At 33.9% G+C, this 18634-nt stretch overlaps 1 protein-coding gene across 1 annotated transcript in view; it reads right to left on the bottom strand.

Annotated features, from left to right (window-relative positions):
* Nucleotides 1–18634, bottom strand: part of LOC148942483 (galactosylgalactosylxylosylprotein 3-beta-glucuronosyltransferase S-like) — a 30063-nt gene that overhangs the window by 1702 nt on the left and 9727 nt on the right. Inside the window, exons 2-4 of the mRNA XM_089102723.1 lie at nt 10238–10405; nt 8150–8333; nt 1076–1338 (exon numbers count right to left, since the gene is read on the bottom strand). Of these exons, the coding sequence (XP_088958849.1) occupies nt 1076–1338; nt 8150–8333; nt 10238–10405 (615 nt within the window). The remainder of the gene's footprint in view (nt 1–1075; nt 1339–8149; nt 8334–10237; nt 10406–18634) is intronic.

Below are 18634 nucleotides of genomic sequence, written 5' to 3'. Positions count from 1 at the left end.
GTTCAACAGGTTCAACAGTTACAACAGGTGAAAAGACCTTGCCATGCTCACAGCTGGACCGTAAAACAGTTTTTGAGCCTTTTATTCACCTGACATACACCATGAAAATTCTCTTCCCTAGAAAAGGATGGAGGATGGTACTTATAAACATATATCTGGGTCCTGATTTATGCTACAAATCTACTCCTGGAAGTTTCATTTTTCTATCTCAATCCTTTTACGAGGTATAATTGACTTCCCAAATTAGTTTTATCTCTGTCTCCTTAGTTCTCTTTTGGTATCAATAAGCGAAGTCAGTCGTCTGATGACCTTATCTCAAGAATAATAATAATAAAAGAAAAAAACAAACAAACGCTAAACCCCCTGTAAATCAACGCATTTACAGCAAAAACAATCAAGTATCCCATCCCTTCCCAATTTAAGGTCCCTCCTTTTTGCCTCAAAAATACGACACTAAAAGTGATTCCGTTTCCAATTATAAAAATTATCCTAATTTAGGACGATGTCCTACGACTTATGCTCTTGGGTCCTAATTTAGGCTGCAAATTTATTTTTGGAGGCTTCATTCTTCAATCTAAATCATTTAACAAGCTATGAATAAGGCCCTATTCAGAGATGGCTCATTTGATTGGAAATTGAAAGTTCTAGCTCAGTTTTTTGGAGTCAAAATAGATTAGAGTGCAACTACCCCCCCCCCCCCCCCTCACTCCTTTTTCCCCAAATGCATCCAATAAAATTTTGAGATAGCCATTAAGTTTCAGTGTATAATAATAGGACTTATCCCTAATTGAACTTTTTAACTTTTATTTGTTCGTCATAGAAAGGCACTGTGGTCTTCAAAAAAAAACCTAAGACAAAAGTCCTCGGGATAAAATAAAAACAAAATGATGACCTTTGAGCAGAGATTTTGAGCGAAACATCTGCATGCTATTTTTCATTTCTCCACTGGCTGGACTTATCCTCATTTTCTACTCTTTACAAATTGTTTCCTTTTATCAAGTAATAAATAAAAACATTACAATAAGGATCTATAACTTCTAAAAAAGAAATGACAATAACTGTAATGAACCAATACCTCTTTTACGATAGGAGTACTTAAAAGGTAATCAGGAACAAGTCCAACAGGAAATATTGAAATATTGACAGTAGACCGAATTTCAGCAAAAATTCGACGATGGTACGTGTTGTCATCATCTCCAAAGTAAACAATGCCATCTGCTTTTGCATTCTTCCTTATCCACTTTAGTGCTGCCCTTCTTCCAGAAACCCCTCGCGGTTTTATACTCGCTGATTTATACGCACTTGGTAACGGTGCACATAAATGAGTATGTGGAATACCTTGAAGAGTAATATAATAGAATGAAATCGATAATAGAATGAAAGAAGAATGAAAATGGTAAACGTCATTTTCGGTTTAGTACAAGTAGTTTTTTTCGAAAGACAAACAAGAAAAAGAAATTGTGACAATAAAAAAACATCTCAAGGGCACATGAGTGCAGGGGGTTTAGGACCATACATTTTAACAATTTCTTTCTATAGTTTCCAATTAATTCACGTAATTTAAACTTTTTCAAAGTCCCTCCCCCTTCTCTATGATAAATATGGAATGAAATTTTGCTGAAAAAAGCAGTTTCTAAATCTCTATACCCATACCTCTGAAAATGTCTCGCCATTCTTTTCGCAGCTCCACCCCCACCCCAGAATCGCTTACATTAAAAAAAAACAACCTGTCCAGAATAGAGCACAACATGCCAAGTGGATGTGTAATAGCGGGAGAAAAGCTTTTTACAGGGACATCAAAATCCTTAATTTTACGTATTTAGAGTCAACATAAGAGGAAGATCGTTAAAATAGAAACATCTTTATTATTTTTTTTTTACCCTTCTAGTCTGCATTTGCAGAGACCGCTCTTTAATTACCGTTCGTTCATTAATTACCGGATCGTTCTTTAATTGTCGTCCAGTACCAGGAATGGTTTGGTTTCACCATCAAATTCAGCATGTCTGAGGGGCTTGAGTCGAAATTTCAAGTCTCTTTGAAAGAATTGAAAAAAAAATTATATTATGCCATCGAAAGATAGTTCTGGATGCGTATTTATATGTTTTGCTGGGTTTGGTTTTCTGCTTTTGGGTGGTCGATTGAACGTAAATTATCAGGGGGACTCGCTCGAAAGGAAACTCAAATTTTTAGTAACATTTCTAGGAAACAAAAGATATCTTACAATAGAGAGGTGCTGATTTCAGCCATTTTGTGCTGTGAAAAACATATTTCGCCCCAAAATCAGATTGATTGTTGACCAAATACAGTCACCTAAAATTATTCTGAAGATTTAATTTATTAAAGAAAAAATAGCGATAGTAAAGCTACTGGAATTTTCAAGAATCGAGATGCTATAAAAAAAAAACGTTCCTCATTTACATACACGACAGGGGAGACAACCTAGCAAGCCTTCGGCATCCTTTTGCCGACGATGCCACGAACACTCAGCCGTCACAAAACACGAAGACTCAACACCAGCCTTCCTTTCCCTACAGATTAATCTTTTTAAAATCGAAAAGTGGTCTGATGCATGAAGGATCAACTTCAACGCATCAAAAATAAAGGAGCTTCTTATTACCCGATCAAAGGTGCCAAGTGAACACCCCAGCTTCATTTTCAAAAATGAAACTATAAAGAGTCAACGAGCTTCGTCTACTGGGCATTTATTTCTTTACTGATCTCTCTTGGAATAACCACCTTAATCTGTTGAGAACCTCCTGCACAAGAAAGCTCGGAGTTACTCTTCGCTGCAAAAACCTTCTTCCATCCAGCTCATTTATCTCACTCTACATGTACTGCATCAGACCCACAGCTGAATATGGATGCCCGCTATACGCTGGTGCTCTAAAAATGCTGTTGCAACCACTCCAGAAGATTCAGAATAGGACAAATAGGACGGGCTGTGCATCCTCACATGGCTCGCTCCAGCCTCTAAACCAAAGGTTTGATGTAGCGTTGATGGCTGTTTTCTACAAATTCATGAGCTTGCCTCCCTCAGACGAGCTCTCTCGCAGTATGGCCCTCTTTGTCCAGCCGTTAAGGCAGACACGAAGGCACACAGCCTACTGAGGGCACGCCAAGAAGAGTACTTGAGGAAGAACTTCATCCGACGTTGCACTTCTATCGGGAACGATCTTCCTGGGGATATTATTATTGCAAATCCTTCTGCTGAATCCTTCAAAAGAAGATTCAATAGACGTTTAAAACTTCGAGGTTTCGGAACGAAGTAAAGGAATGGCGGCATATGAGATACCATTAAGTACCTGGCACCGTTAATACAGGAAAAAAAACTTCCCATTCTTCTCATACACCAATTTTGACTATTGCTGCCCTTAAATCAGTTCAAAATACATCAAATTCTGCCAGTTTGTAATTTCTAGTATTTTATTAAATGTTTGTCATTCAAATTGTTGGAAGGAAATATTTGAACCGTTCGAAACAGCTCTGTGCCTGAAACTGCACTTTATGAGGCCTGGTGTACATCCCCTCCCCTGCCCCCAAAATGTTAGGTAATCTACGCCCCAATAGTTGACGAGTATTACACAACACTGTGTAACCTATATTATTGTTGATTAAATAGCCGTAAATAGCGACGAAGACAACACTGCCTTTTCATCATAAAAAATAAGTTGAACAACAGGGAAATTTTTTATACAAGACAGTGGAACGCAACTTTTAATGAATATTTCGACCCTATATCCAAGGGCCGTCCTCAGCAAAACAAACGAAGAGAATAAAAACAGAGAATTGAAGAGAATTGCCAAAGAGGCAATTGAAATTAAAATCAAAATAAACAGCAATATTTCTTTAAACACAGATTTGGGGGAAAATTCGCTTAATGCCCTATACAAAAACTTAATTAAAAATGATTTACTTAATTATATTAAAAAAATATTAAATAACACCACTCAACCTGTTACAAATAGACCATCTAGGCTGGCTGTCAAGAAGGCGAGATTAGCTTTAAAAGCTTGTCTGTAAGTATTTTTATTCCATTTGAATGAATTGTTTTCTGTCCACTTCGCTTGGTGTACCAGTCCTGGTTGAACTTCCTTGAAGTAATGATATTAGGGCTGTTTTAAAACATTTTTTTAAAAAACCTTTTAAGTTTAATGATTGAATTTTTAATGTAAGTTTCTTTTATATTGTTTTTTATTCTCTTTGTTTGTTTTGCTGAGGACGGCCCTTGGATATAGCGTCGAAATATTCATTTAAAGTTGCGTTCTACTGTCTTGTATAAAAAAAAAATTCCCTGTTGTTCAACTTATTGTTTATGATTAAATAGCCACAAACAACTCTTCCTTTTGGAGGAACAAAAACCGAGGAACCCCCCTACAGTATCAATGGCTTCACCCACCGGTTTAATATCTGGGTCACTCGGGGTTGTTCTTTTCGTCATTTTAGTTTCGTCCATACTGATCATGAGGGATACCTCATTGGCCATTTTATGGAGCTCCACAGACGTACTAATTGAAAGGGCTACATCGTTTACGAAATCGAGGCCTGTGAAGGCAATTGGGTTGTCTTCTTTTTGTACGACTGTGAACCCTTCACAAATTACAAAACAAATCGAATGACGAAGTTGAAACGATTGGGAAAAGGGGGCAACCTTGCTTGACTACATACATAAGAAAGAATAGATAAGGTAAAATTATATTCTCCAAATAGGTATCACAAGTAAACTTTACAAAACTTGCACTTCTCGTATTTACGTTGACCTTACATTACCATATGTCTAGGGGGGAATGCGCCATCATATGGCAGTGTACCTTTTGCAACTGGAAGGTTATGTGAATGACTTTTCGACTAAACTAAACCGATTGGCTATACTAGAGTTCTTCAGGATCCTGGTCATATTTGGTCCTATTCGGGTCATAAAGTGTTTTCCTAGTTTTAGCACAAAATCTCTAATATCAGCACTATGGTAAAAAGCGATTTTTTTATCACTTAAAAAGGATTTTTTCAGTTCAGATTAGCCCTCTGATTCCATACAATCACCACAACGATGGGGGGAAACAGCACCACCCTCCTCCCAAAGAACAAAAAACAACACTTATCCATGCCATCCTTCTTTGGAAAATAATAAATTTTTATATTTGTGTAGGTAGGGACTGAAGCTTAAAACGAGGATATCGGAAAATTTAAATTTGATAGTGTAATTTTCATTAAAAATTCCAGTCTTTTTTGGGAGTGTTTCTCTTTTTTTTCTAAAAGTAAGCAAATATTCTTATATTAATAGCTTTGCTGGGTTCACTTAAAATTAACAAATTTAACACAAATGGAGTCAGAGAACTCTTTTAATGCACAGACTGTAATCAAAATTGGAGTTTTTATGCTTTCAGTTTCTATAGACAAGGATCGTTCTTTGCTGAACAATCAACATCTAGATTACTCCATCAAATTCAATAAATTTGAGAGACATAAAGTGGAGGTTTCAATCCCCCTCCCCTAAACAAAATACCAGATTTCTCATTTCTCCTGAGAAGGGTAGTGAAGGATCCCTTTTTTTTTTACCAAAAGTAACCATATCGAACTGGTCAAAATATAATATCAGAAGAAGGCCCATTTGAACGAAATTCCGCAATTCCCTCCCCCCTCAGAAACTATTTTCAACATCTAGTCTAAATGTATTCCTTTAGGTTAAAGGAGGTTAGGGGGTAAATTATTCATTTCTTTAAAATCATGTGAAAGACCACTCTCCAAGTGTTAGGGTTAAGAAAGCACTTCACGCACACCTCTCAAGAACGATTTACTGAAATTCTCCCCTGACATTTATGTGAAGCTTTGTTGCACCTTTGCAAAAATGCAATTAACTTCACTCAAAAATGAATGATGTCTCAAATTAATTAACACATGAAAACGAAGTTTTAATACTGTTGATTCCAACAACAGTTTCAGATTGCCATTCTAAAACATGGAATTGAGAATTAAAAATCAAGTATTTTGCAGTAGGCATCAAGACATGGCTAATTGTAGAAAAGGGTCAAGACAGATAGTCCGAGTAATTGAGAAGCAAAAATGTTTAAATGGCACGGGTAAATGGTGGGAGTAAGTATGACTCTCTTATTGGACAAATACATACGAATATAAAATGGCATAGGCTAGATCAGCTAAATATAATTCTCCAACCAGAAACAAGTTTACATTCTCACCAATCTTCAATAAAGCAGTTCGATACACCTAGCTAGACAATGTGAAACCGCTATAATAATCCTTCATTTTCTATGGATTTCAAATTGTCTATGTTTATGTCTATTTGTCTATTGTCAATATGTCTATTTATGTCTATTGTCTATGTTTATGGACATAAACCATCATCCTACGAATTTGTGTTTTCAGAAACTAAGAGGTCTTATACAAAGGTTTCCGATAGTTTTGAACGGATTAGTTGTCAAAAATTTTGGTTCGATAGCATTTTGGAGCAGTTTAGCTCCACATTTTTGTCTTGCAGCACAAAACGGACAAAAACAGCATGGCACTGAGCTGCAAGATCCTTTATTATTTGAATATTCGATTATCTTTTTTTTAATATTTCTTAGAACGCTTGTCACCCGACAACATATTTAACGGTCAAATGAGGCCTCTTCCAATTTTCTCGAGCCCCTTAATTAATATGATCAGACCTAAAAAAAAATCAAACCAAGCAAAAAAAAATTTGTAATTGTATTTCTGAAGAAAAATCCACAATTTGGTACTTATAAAACCAATTTATAGAACTTTATTGTCAAATCGCAGCCTATGGGGCAATAATAATTATAAACTCAACTCGCGACTAGGTAAAATCAACAATCCGAACCCACAATCTTCTTTTCAAGCGTAGTTGTCGAATTCCCAATCTAGATTATGAACTTGTAATCCAGATTGTCATTCGAACAGAATTTTCATAATCTAGATTACCGTCAGAACGGCAAATTTAAAATTCAGATTGTGATTTTACAATTTGGTTTGTCAGTGGAAAACACCACTAATGAAGATTTTTGCTAAACCCTAAGATACAAAATTTTCATTTTAATCAGTCTCAAATGGTGCCAATTGCAAAACAGTTCACAATTTTGAAGGTGCTTTAAAATTGAAACCATAAAATGGTCTTATATATAGATAAGCAGTTTGCGTTGGCCATATGATGTGATCTTACCACATAGAATTCAATAATTTTTAAATACTTCGGAGAAATAATTTAATATTTATTATAGCCATCTATTACAACCATTTTGTGAAAAAAATGCGAAATAGATGGCCCTCTTCAGAATTTTCATCTGTTCTAGAAATTAACTAAATTAGATTATAAGAAACATTTTTAGAAGAAACTTTTTTTAAATCTTCCCATTGCAACAAGCGAATTGATTTAACAAGCAAATTGATACTTCACCTTCTTTTCTTTTCTAAGATGTAGTGTAGTTTTGTTACACGAAAGAAATTCGTAATTTGGCTAATACATGAATTGCACACCAATTTGTTAGGCCTAAATTGCTTCAAATATTTATATTTTCAGATAAGGTAAATCTTTGCAAGTAAAAATAGTAATAACAAAACTTCAATTCTGTCCAACGGAGAATAGAGCTCAATGTGTCAGCTTAATACACAAGTGACTGGAGAGAAACACAAAGTAACTAATTTCATAGACCACACTACATTTCCACTTACAATTCTAACGAAAATATATTAAATACAGATAAAACCTACTAATAAAAGAATGAAAAATAATAAAATAAAATCATTTTGTATAAGGACTGTTGTTATTTTCTTCTAGTAAAAAGCTTGTTTTTTTATTTTCCACAGTCTTACTAAAAGATTTTACTTGTTTATCATAGATTGTCACTAAAACTCTTAACACAAAGTAACACAAATATCTTCAGACAGAAATAAACAAAGCAAGAAAACAAGCAGCAAAAGTCAGACAAAATAGAAAAAGAAAAAAGGACAAAGAGAAAAGAGGAAGAAAGAGCAGAGGTCATCCCAGCGTCAGCATAAATCAAGCCAGACAATTTATGAACTCTTTTACCTCCTTAAATCTTTAAAAATGAGTGGCCCAAGAACTGTTTTATTCTCTTGGGATATCCACGCTAAACTCCCACAAGAAAATAAAGACAATCACTGGCAAAATACTTACCTATATCTTTAAGAGTCTTGTGAACCACATCGGAACACTTAGTAGAATTTTCGACAACTATCCAATGAATATTTGTTGTAAGCAAGAGTGTTTGGCCAATTCGTAGTAGTTCTGGCACCTGAACTGGTCTATGATATGTCGGAGTAACAAAATATATGACAGGTGTCCCTTTGGCTAATGAACCCTGTAAGACGTTATTATCTATTTTATTTATGTTATTTCTGAACATAGTCTCAGGGTTTTATGTCTACCGACCCTTAAAGAAATATGACCTGACAATGAAATTTGGCTTCAAAGGCCTGTCGTCTGAAACTCCCTGATTAGGTTTCAGATTTTTATAAAATAATTTTTGTTTAGTTTTTGGCTTTTAAATTAATAAATCTGCTAACTTTGGACTTTATTTGTTTTTCAATTCAACTTGTTTTTCATGTTATTTCGACTTTAGATTTTTAATTCTTCTAATCTTTTTTCTGCTTCCGTGTCGTTTGGTCTTATCCAAGTTGTCTTGTCCACATTTTTGGCATTTATTTCAGCACTAAAGAAGAAAGGCAGTTGTCCCCCCCAATAATTACTTTATTGTCCAGTATTTTCATTACATAAAAACACTTTTGTCTTCATTTCTTATATTTCTTTGTGTCAGATTTACAACTGAAAATAAATGAATGAACTTTTAGAGGTTTTGCTAGTTCAGGGTGCTGGAATAGGTTTGAAAATTAATGTTAAGAAGACTAAGTCACTAAGGCTAGGAATAAGTGAAGATGAAAAGGTGACGTTGGGTAACGAAAAAATTGATCAGGTGGGCAGCTTCACTCACCTTGGTAGTATTATTGGTAAAGACGGAGAATTCTCTGCTTGATAATTCAGCTACAATAAAAAAAAACACTATTATCTCATTCGAAAATTAATTGTGCCAATAAAAAAAATGGTTCGGAAAAATGATGGTAATTTCAGACATAGACACAAGAACCGCATTATGATAGTGACTTTTGGATCCGTCAAGAACCAAAGATAGTGCTTAGGATTTCAAACTAATTTTTGTTAGCAGCAAAAGCGGTTTTTTTACTCAACAGAGGTTTTTGTTACGCTTACAGTACCAATGACATCAAAATAAAAAACCCTTTTGCCCCCCCCCCCACTGGACCCATCTAAGGTCTATTCATACCTGAAAACCATGCTATTCTAAAATAAATTCCTTCAGTCGTCTTAAAGTTTTGGAGTTTTAGGGCAATATTACATTTTTGTCAACATTGTCACATTGAACCCTAAAAATAAATAGGCAAAATTAATTAATTAAATTTTGCAATGCTTTTCTCAGTACAAGTTGACACATTAATAATCTATTTATTCCCAAAGACAACTATAACTACAAAAGAAACCTGCTTTGTTAATTAAAGTAATTAACAAAGTTGTTAACTTTGTAAAGTAATTAACAAAGTTGTTAACTCTGTAAAGTAATTAACAAAATTGTTAAGTTTGTAAAGTAATTAACAAAGTTGTTAACTGGTTGTTTAAAAACCAACCAGTTAAAACAATCATATTCCATTTTCACTGTTGCTGGTATGTTGAGATAACCCTAAAGAAGATAATTTGTCTTGCAGTAAGGAGTTTCACCCAGGTACCATAAATGTGTATTATAAAACTTGACAAATACACAAAACTTATTGATGCCAAACGCCATCCTTTATTGACATCAGAGGATCTTTCCAAAAGAGAGGGGCCTAACACACACAAAAAAAAAAAAAAAAAATGCAAAAAAGTAATGTGATAAAATTTGTAAATTTATATTGCAGTGCTTGAGCAATGAAAGGGCAATCTTGGAGAAACTCTCATGTGATTCTCAGTTTTAAATCTTTAAAATGAAATAGGTAGTCTTGAGTCTTTTCTTCAATGTGATTGGAGCTGTAATAAGTTGCCAGTGGTAGAAGTATATTGTGCAAGCAAAGTAGATGTCTCATTCAATAGGTGGATTTTTCCATCACTATTAGATAACATCTAATGTCTATTATGTCATAGCGGCATACTGCATTATATTATGTCATGTGGCTGCTGATAAAATTGGATTTCTAGGAATGTGTTTTTATTTATTACCTCATTTAAGAAAGTTCCACAGTCTTCCACGGTTTCTTCAACGCCTTCCATTCCAAAAGGATCTAGTCCGGTATTCTTGGGCTGTTTCGAGTTATCTTGGCTACTTGTACTAAGCAAAACAAGGAAGAATCCAAAAGATACACATATCAATGTGAATATGATTCGAACCTGGAATAAAAATATTTGAATTTACTAGAAAAATGTCCAATAGCACACTTTTTTTTTTGTCTAACCAGAACTTTTTTTTTATAACAATCCAGTACTTCAAGTCAGAGTTTTTTTTATGTTTTAAGTTAAGGGTTTAAGGGTTAAGTTAAGGGTTTAAGGGTTTAAGTTAAGGGCGTTAAGGGTTTAGATTTTTTAATAACTGTTTTTTAAATTCATGGCCTAACATCGTCTCTTTCTTCTTTTCCTGCCTCACAGCAACTGCGAAATTACATTAAAGATTGTTTAGTAAAGTTGGAAACCATACATTATAGAGAATGAGGATTTTTGCACAAACTTGAATAACCAGAAGCAGTTGGTTTTATAAAAAAAAAAAAGTGTCAGCAAACAGAAACACGTGTCTAGTATGTACAGCACACTCGATATATACGTGTACTCTGACATGTAATTTGGGGTCCAGGTATGTTATATGTCTACCTGATGCATAGTGTTTACTCTTTTTGGTAAGAGCTGTGTGGTATTTTGTAGCAGCTGTGCGGTATTTTGTTGCAGCTTTTTGGTAGCAGCTGTGTGGTATTTTGTAACAGCTTTTTGATAGCAACTATAACCCTGAGATTTTGTAGATGTACTATTTTGACACCCAAGATGAACATTGGATTTTTAAAACATTTTTTACAACGTCTGATTTTTACAACGTGTTTGTTGATTCAGTTCAACATTCTGTTGAATATTCATCAAAAAAATTCAACTTAATACCCTTGGCTGTTCCTGAATTACTGCATATAAGCATTTTAGACAACCAGAATGCACATAGTATCTATTGATTTAGTGCAACATCCCCTTTAACATTCCTTGGAAGTTTTACTTTAATATCCTAAGCCATTCATGAGATATTATTGACAACCTGGATGTTCATTGTGTCTTTTGATTTAGTTTCAAATCCCCACAACATTCCCTAAAAGTTTCAACTCAACACCCTCAGCTGTTACTGATATATTGCATAAATGCCCTTTTTAAAACCTGGAAGTACACGGTGTCTTTAGATTTAGCTCAACATTCATTGACAGTTCCAACTTAATACCCTGAGCTGTTCCTACCATATTGCATATTCGCCCTTTTGACAACCTGGATGCAAATACTGTCTTTTGATTAGGTTCAACATACCTTCAACATTCACTGTATGTTTCAACTTAACACCCTTAACTGTTCCTGAGATTTTTTAGATATGCAATTTGACAACATGGATGCATGTGTCTTTTGATTTAGTTCAACATTCACCGAAAGTTTCAACTTAATACCCTGAGTTGTTTTTTATGTATTGTAGTCATAGACCCTTATGGCAACCTGGAGACACATTTTGTAGTTTCATCTAATTCATTATTTCCCTCAGCATTCTCTGAAAATTTTAACTTAATATCCTTAATTGGTTCTGAGATATTGTATATATGATATTTTAACACTGCCTCCAAGCCTAGAGTTTGTATATATGTATATATGATATATTGTATATATGATATTTTTTTGTCACTGCCTCCAAGCCTAGAGTCTTGAGCCAGCGTAGGTGCATTGTCTGGAAGAATGATTGCCAGGAACTAAAAAAGTCAAGGCTGTCCTGCCATATACACTGAGGTCTCCCTCATAGTTACTTCCATCTGTGATCTAGAGGGTCAAAGTCAAATGTAATTTTTGCAGGAGTTTCTTCTGACATATAGAGTAGATGACCAAACCACTGGAGGGTTCAAACAGCCAATTACCAAGAGAGCAGTAACTGACTGGTCAGCAATAAGAGTCTAGCATTCAAACCACAGTGCTTCAGTCTCGGAATTCTACTGAGGTGTTTTGTTTGTACTATGTGTAGTCCTACTGACTGATGAAGCTGCAGGCCCCGATTTACTTCCATAAAAAAGGACTGATGCATTGTAGATCGTCATCGTGATTTTATAGTTAATGTTCATCTTTGACTAGACTGTGTGACTCAGCTAAGCCATGACTGAAAAAGCCTTTGCTAGGTGTGATTGGAGTTCATCCTTGATTAAACCCTAAAATTCTGCTATGGAGCCAATGTACATAAATGATTCAATAAGTTTGACAAGGCAATTAGCTACCATAAGCAATGAACTGTTATGAAACAGATTATTTGGTTCAATACTCATTGCTTTGGTTTTGTCCCACTTAATTTTTATGCCAACTTTTGATGCCTCTTTGTTTACCATTGTTATGGCTGCTTTGAACTCACAGCAAGATTTACAGACAAGCCACCTGCAAAGTCAGAGTATTTGAGAAATTACCGAAGTTGTGGCTTAGCATTTTTGTCAAAATTTAGATAGGTATAGACCTATGTTATCTATGCATGACTACTTTCCGAGATAGATAAAAGCCCATTGCCTGGAATTTTACCAATTTTGAAAACTATTTCAAAACATTCATACATACTTCGCTGTCTAATTCCAAAGGTGCATTTCTTCCCTTTACCTTGGGTAAATATACAGCTCACTTTGTATATTCCCATTATATTCAATAATGAAACTACTTTTCGCTGCTCAATCAGTGTTTGCTATTGTAAAATATGATTAGCAAAAAGTTAGACATTAAGTTATCAAAGATTATGGGTTTTTTGGGGGAGGGGATGAGTCCCTAGTATCTTCCTCCTAAATTGGCCTAGGCCCTATGGCATAGATAGGCAGTGTGGTTTTCTATGATAGACTGTAGAAGAAAATGCTGGTAACACATCAGAGTTATGGCCCTTCTGAGAGGAATGCTATTATAAATAAAAGAGCAGTACCATTCAATTCATTAATTTAAGCTTCTAAATAAATTAAATAAATAATTTAAGCTTAAATTTAAGCTTAAGATAAATAAATAATTAAAGATTTTTACTTATAAATATAATATTAATTAATCTTAAAATTTACAATTCTCCTTTATTTTTACAAATTTAGCAATATTTTATACACAGAACTAAAAAAAAAAAAAAAAAACATAATGAAATTATTAATATAAAATATATCTTTTAATTTCTGGGAGTTTTTTGTTTTTTTTGAATATAAATTTGTGTAAATTATAAATTAATTGTTGTTTTTATTTTTTTATTGGGTCTAATATCCGTTTCTTTTGACTCTTTTGTCTCTTATACTGTTTTGATTCTTATAATATATGTTTAAGGGGTATCATAATTGGGGTACGGGACGGACAGCTTCCTCATTCAATTATTTGGTAATGTTTTGAGTTTGAATTGAGTATTGGTTTGATTTTTTGTAACTTATGAGTTCATTATTGGTTTCATTTTTATTGAGTTGTTTCTTTTGACTTTTAGTTGATTATTCATTATGGTATCAGTTATTTTTTTTTAATATAATTAGGGCATATGTCCACTCTATACTTTTTTCAATAAAAACTTGTTCGTTTTTTAATTTAATTTATTTTCTTTTTTTATTAATTTTATTAAAAAAAATGATAAAAAATTAAAAAATAAAACAAAATTATATGAAATAAGTAGAACTTAATGTACTTTAATTATAGCTGATATTTAAATTGACCATGAATTTTTAATTAGTAAAACAAAAGTAGTTTTGCAATGACAATAAACATATTTATTTCTGATTTTTTTCTAATATGGCCATTATTTAAATTAGGCCATATTTAAATTAGTCATGAATTTTTAATTAGTAAAACAAAAATAGTTTTTACAATCATAATGAGCATATTTATTTCTGAATTTTGCTAATATGGCCATTATTTAAATTATGCTATATTTAATATGGCCATATTTAAATTAGCCATGATTTTTAAATTAGTAAAACAAAAGTAGTTTTTACAATCATAATGAACATATTTATTTCTGATATTTTTCTAATACAGACATTTTTTAAATTAGGCCATATTTAAATTAGCCCTGAATTTTTAATTAGTAAAACAAAAGTAGTTTTTACAATCATAAAGATCATATTTATTTCTGAATTTTGCTAATATGGCCATTTTTTAAATTATGACATTTTAATATGACAATATTTTAATTATCACTGTATTTTTAATAATTAAAAAAACAATAATTTTAAAATAATAATGAGCATATTTATTTCTGAATTTTGCTAATACGTCCATATATAATATTTTGGTGGTAGGGGGCAGGATTCGATTGTGAGAGGGGGGGAGATACTTTGGAGAACTAAAGCTCCCGAAGGCCCTAATTGAATGATCAATTAATATTTTCCTGTTTCTGAGGGACCAAATAAAAAAACTGAATAATAATTTTGCATTGATTCAATGAATATTTTGAAGAATTTTCCGCTATCTTCGTTATTCAAAAATAAGAGAAAAGCTAACGCTCTCATTTTTGTGTTTTTACGAATTGGCTTACTTTGCCTGCAGAAGTATTAAAAATTAAAAATCTAAATAGCCGAAGTTGAAATTTTCCTAAAATCACCAAAATTATAAAAACTACCTGTTTAATTGAGCTGTAACTATACGGAGAAAACCAAATCATGTTCTTTCGGTAACCTCGTTTTAAACTAAAGCAGTTTGAATTTCATTTAACTTTGTGCTGTCACAAAGAAATCTTTGTTGGATACATTTCAACTTGTATTTCTTTTTAAAACATTCAGAATCTCTTTTTTTTATTGAAAAAAGGTAAGTTTTTTGTTTTTTTTATCTCGGTTTATTTTTTAAAACTGCCAAATTATCCATATAAGAATGGAATAAAAAAATTGGAACTAATAATTAGTTTTCATAATTAATTAGTAGTTTAGTAATTAATTGCATAAATAGTTAGCAATTAATTTTTTTTCTTAGATTGGCACTAAGATTGGACTTAGATTTCTTAGATCTTAGATTGTATTCATATGTGAATACATTTTCAAAGTATTTTAAGCAGTTATTTGAAAATTCAATTTTTGGTTTATAATGCAATATTTTATCAATATTGCTAATATGTATACAACCCAAGAAATTGCTTGGTGTGTAATGCAATATTTTATAAATTTTCCAACATTCGATCGTGAAAATAAATAATCGTAGATGAATTATTTAATTTTTTGGCCTAAGGGTGGCCCCTAACGAGCATCAGACTCATAAAGCATTTTTTTTTTTTTTTTTTTTTGAATATTGGAAATTACAAAAAAATAGTTTACGTTATTTATAGCTTTTTTGTCTTTATTTTTATTGTTCTCTCATTTTTTTTTCTATTTCAATACGACGCTTCAAGCTACGACGCTTTAATCTCAAAGCTTCACAGAGGCATATTTCCAGAGCACCTATTACACTATTTATTCCCAGGATCTTGAAGTTCATTACATTTATAGTCCCGACAAAAAGTAACATTCAAGTAGAAGAAAAGAAACGTATTTCAAAAGATACGTTTATTGAGTTGCTTCTCGAAAAACGTTTTAAAACGCTTTTCAAGATCGTGATAAAACTATTTGATGCGAATGCATGTGAAGTACTCAGTCAGATTTTCCCTCACTGGAGTGGTCCTATACAGTGGATTTCGTAAAAAGACATAGAGACTCAAAGCTGATGGCTTTGCTAAAATAGCTGAAACGCCAGAAAAAACTCTATGATGTATCCGAAATTCTCAAAGCCACCAGTATTTCTGGGACTGTATATCATTGTATTGAAAACAAATATCACCCCAGGTGGCAATAGGGTAATGTCCTACAGATATATAGGGTACTCCCATAGGAGGCACCAACCAAGGGGGGGGGGACCTTGTCCCTGTGGTTCAATAATAGAAACTGGGGCACCCTCGCCCGGGCCATAAAATAGGTGGAGGAGGAAGAAGGCCCCTCAAACGTACACTCAAAAGCGCCTACCGATGTGTCCATACATCCCGAGAGTTACAAACCTTCTCCCAGTAATAGGTTAAATTCCGTTGTGCTGCAGAACACCATCGTGGGAGGATCCTCTATAGGAGGACAAGTCTGGCAGGGCGTAAGATCCAGATCTATGGAAAAGGGCCTCTGCAAAGGACTGCCTCAACCCTTTCGGAGTATCTGTAAGACTGAGGACCTTTTGGTCAACTCTAGTCCCACTTGAGGACTGGCGCCACTCGATGAAATTATAGCCTAGTAAAAGACACAGCAGTCGCACGTGAGTATGATTAATGGATAATTCTTCTGAGCTTGGTCTGTTTTGACGGGCGTTTTCGGGCTGAAAAACCTCTTTCTGGCTAATTTATCTACTATGGGTTGCCTCCCCGTAGTAGCACAATATTTGTAGGCATAAGTATATAATGAGTCGGAGGTAATACGCTTGAGACTGTCTGTGCAGGATTTCGACTCATGTTGATAGAAGAGCATCACCAACTGCTGAAAACCATGTTGTGACCAAGATGGGCCCAGGATTGCACAAAGCCTCCATTCATACAGGAGGTCCCAGGGCCTTTTTGCTGTCCAGATCTAAGCTGGCTTAAGTGCTTTGGTGTATACTTGAGAAGATATGTTGATCCCCGTCCTGCACTGGAATCCAGGATCATTGCTTTTCCTGAGGCCAAAGTAATTTCAATTAATTATAGAATATTAAAATTGGAAATTGGAATGTTACAACGTTAAAAAATGACTATCGTATCAACATTTTGACTGACGAACTCAGACGATTTGAACTGGACTTATTAGGAGTTTTAGAAACAAATATCCCAGGGGTAGGAAGCATGAAATTAGTTAATATAGATTTTGTTTACTCAGGCAAGGGAGGATGGGGTACATAGACAGGGAGTAGGGCTCATAATGAATAAGGAAGCTGCCAAGTCTTGTTTAGGCTGGGAAGGCATTAATAATATAATACTAAGTGCTCATTTTATGACTAAAAACTTCATGGTATCAGTTATAGTAGCATATGCCCCTGTAGAACTGACTGACGGAGATACTAGTGACTCAGATGAATTTTACTTACAATTACAGGAGCAAATAGACAGGGTCTCAGATAGAAATATGGTGTTTTTACTAGGAGATTTTAAAGCCCAGGTTGGTAGAAATAGGGATAGATGGTACCCTAGCCTAGGTAAATTTGGTGTAGCAAAAGAAAACAGTAATGGCTACAGACTTTTGCAATTTCATAGGTATAACAATCTGGTTAAAGCAAATACAGTGTTTGGTCATAAAATGACCCATAAGTTTACATGGTATTCACGTGATGGTAAGACAGAAAACCTTATTGATTATGCTATAGTAAACCGAAGACTGGCAGGGTCAATATAAGATGTTAGGGTGTATAGGAGTGCTTTTATTGATGTTAAAAGTAAATATCACCATCTAGTAGTGTCTAGGGTTAATTTAAAGCTGAGATTTCGGAAGGGTAACTACCTCCCGGGAAGTTATGGAGTTGGTAGACTCCAGGATGAGAATTTGAGAGAAACTTTCCAGGAACAGTTGAATACAAAACTTGAGTTTAGAATTTGACAATGTGGAAGATAGTTAGAATAATTTTAGAAAAACAATTTGTGAAGTTGCAGATGGTGTCTTAGCTATGTAAGTTAGGACTGCAGCTAGGAATATTACTGAAAAAGCTTCATGTTTAATAGGGAGGAGTAGGGGCCTCTACAAGAATTACCTGAGTGATAGATCATATGACAACAAAAGGAATGTAAAGAAAGTGGAGAAAAGCATTAAAATATGAACTAAGGAGTTGTGAAATTGAGGCCATGGATAAAATTACCAAGGATCTGGAAGATGCAGCTAGACGGCATAATAGTAAAATATTATGCTGGCATAATAATAAATCGAGAGGGAGTAGTCAATCCGGACTCGTCCCAGTTAAAGATAGGAACAGGGCCACAATTATTGATAAGGATAGAGTTAAAGAGAGATGGGCATAATATTTTGTGAGTGTTCTAAACCAAGATCGAGTTGGAGGGAAAGATATAGCGGACAATGAAAAATTTTGTGATAAGTTGTATGTGATGGAATATTTGTTTTGTTAGGAAGAATTAGCGACAGTACTAAAAGGATTAAAAAATAATAAGGCTCCAGGTTGTAATAATGTGGTAAATGAGTTTCTTAAATATGGTGGCTTTGAGGTTAGAAATAAGTTACTGAGGATTATGGGTATAATATTTGAAAAAGGGGAAGTACCTAACGATTTTAGGAAAACCTTAATTAAACCATTGAATAAGAAAGGTGATTAAGTGAGTGAGTAAATATGAAAGGTGATAGAGTGAATGTGGTTATTATCAAGGCATTAGTCTGGTCTCTGTAGGTAGCAAATTACTTGATAGTTCGATTCTGTTGCTAGAGCTTTAGC

This window comes from Artemia sp. Qi Xiang Cuo, chromosome 16, assembly GCF_049724085.1.
Source record: "Artemia sp. Qi Xiang Cuo chromosome 16, ASM4972408v1, whole genome shotgun sequence".
In the NCBI taxonomy this organism is placed as follows: Eukaryota; Metazoa; Arthropoda; class Branchiopoda; order Anostraca; family Artemiidae; genus Artemia; species Artemia sp. Qi Xiang Cuo.
Note: the sequence above shows the minus strand (reverse complement) of the source record. Positions and strands in the feature narration are given on the sequence as shown.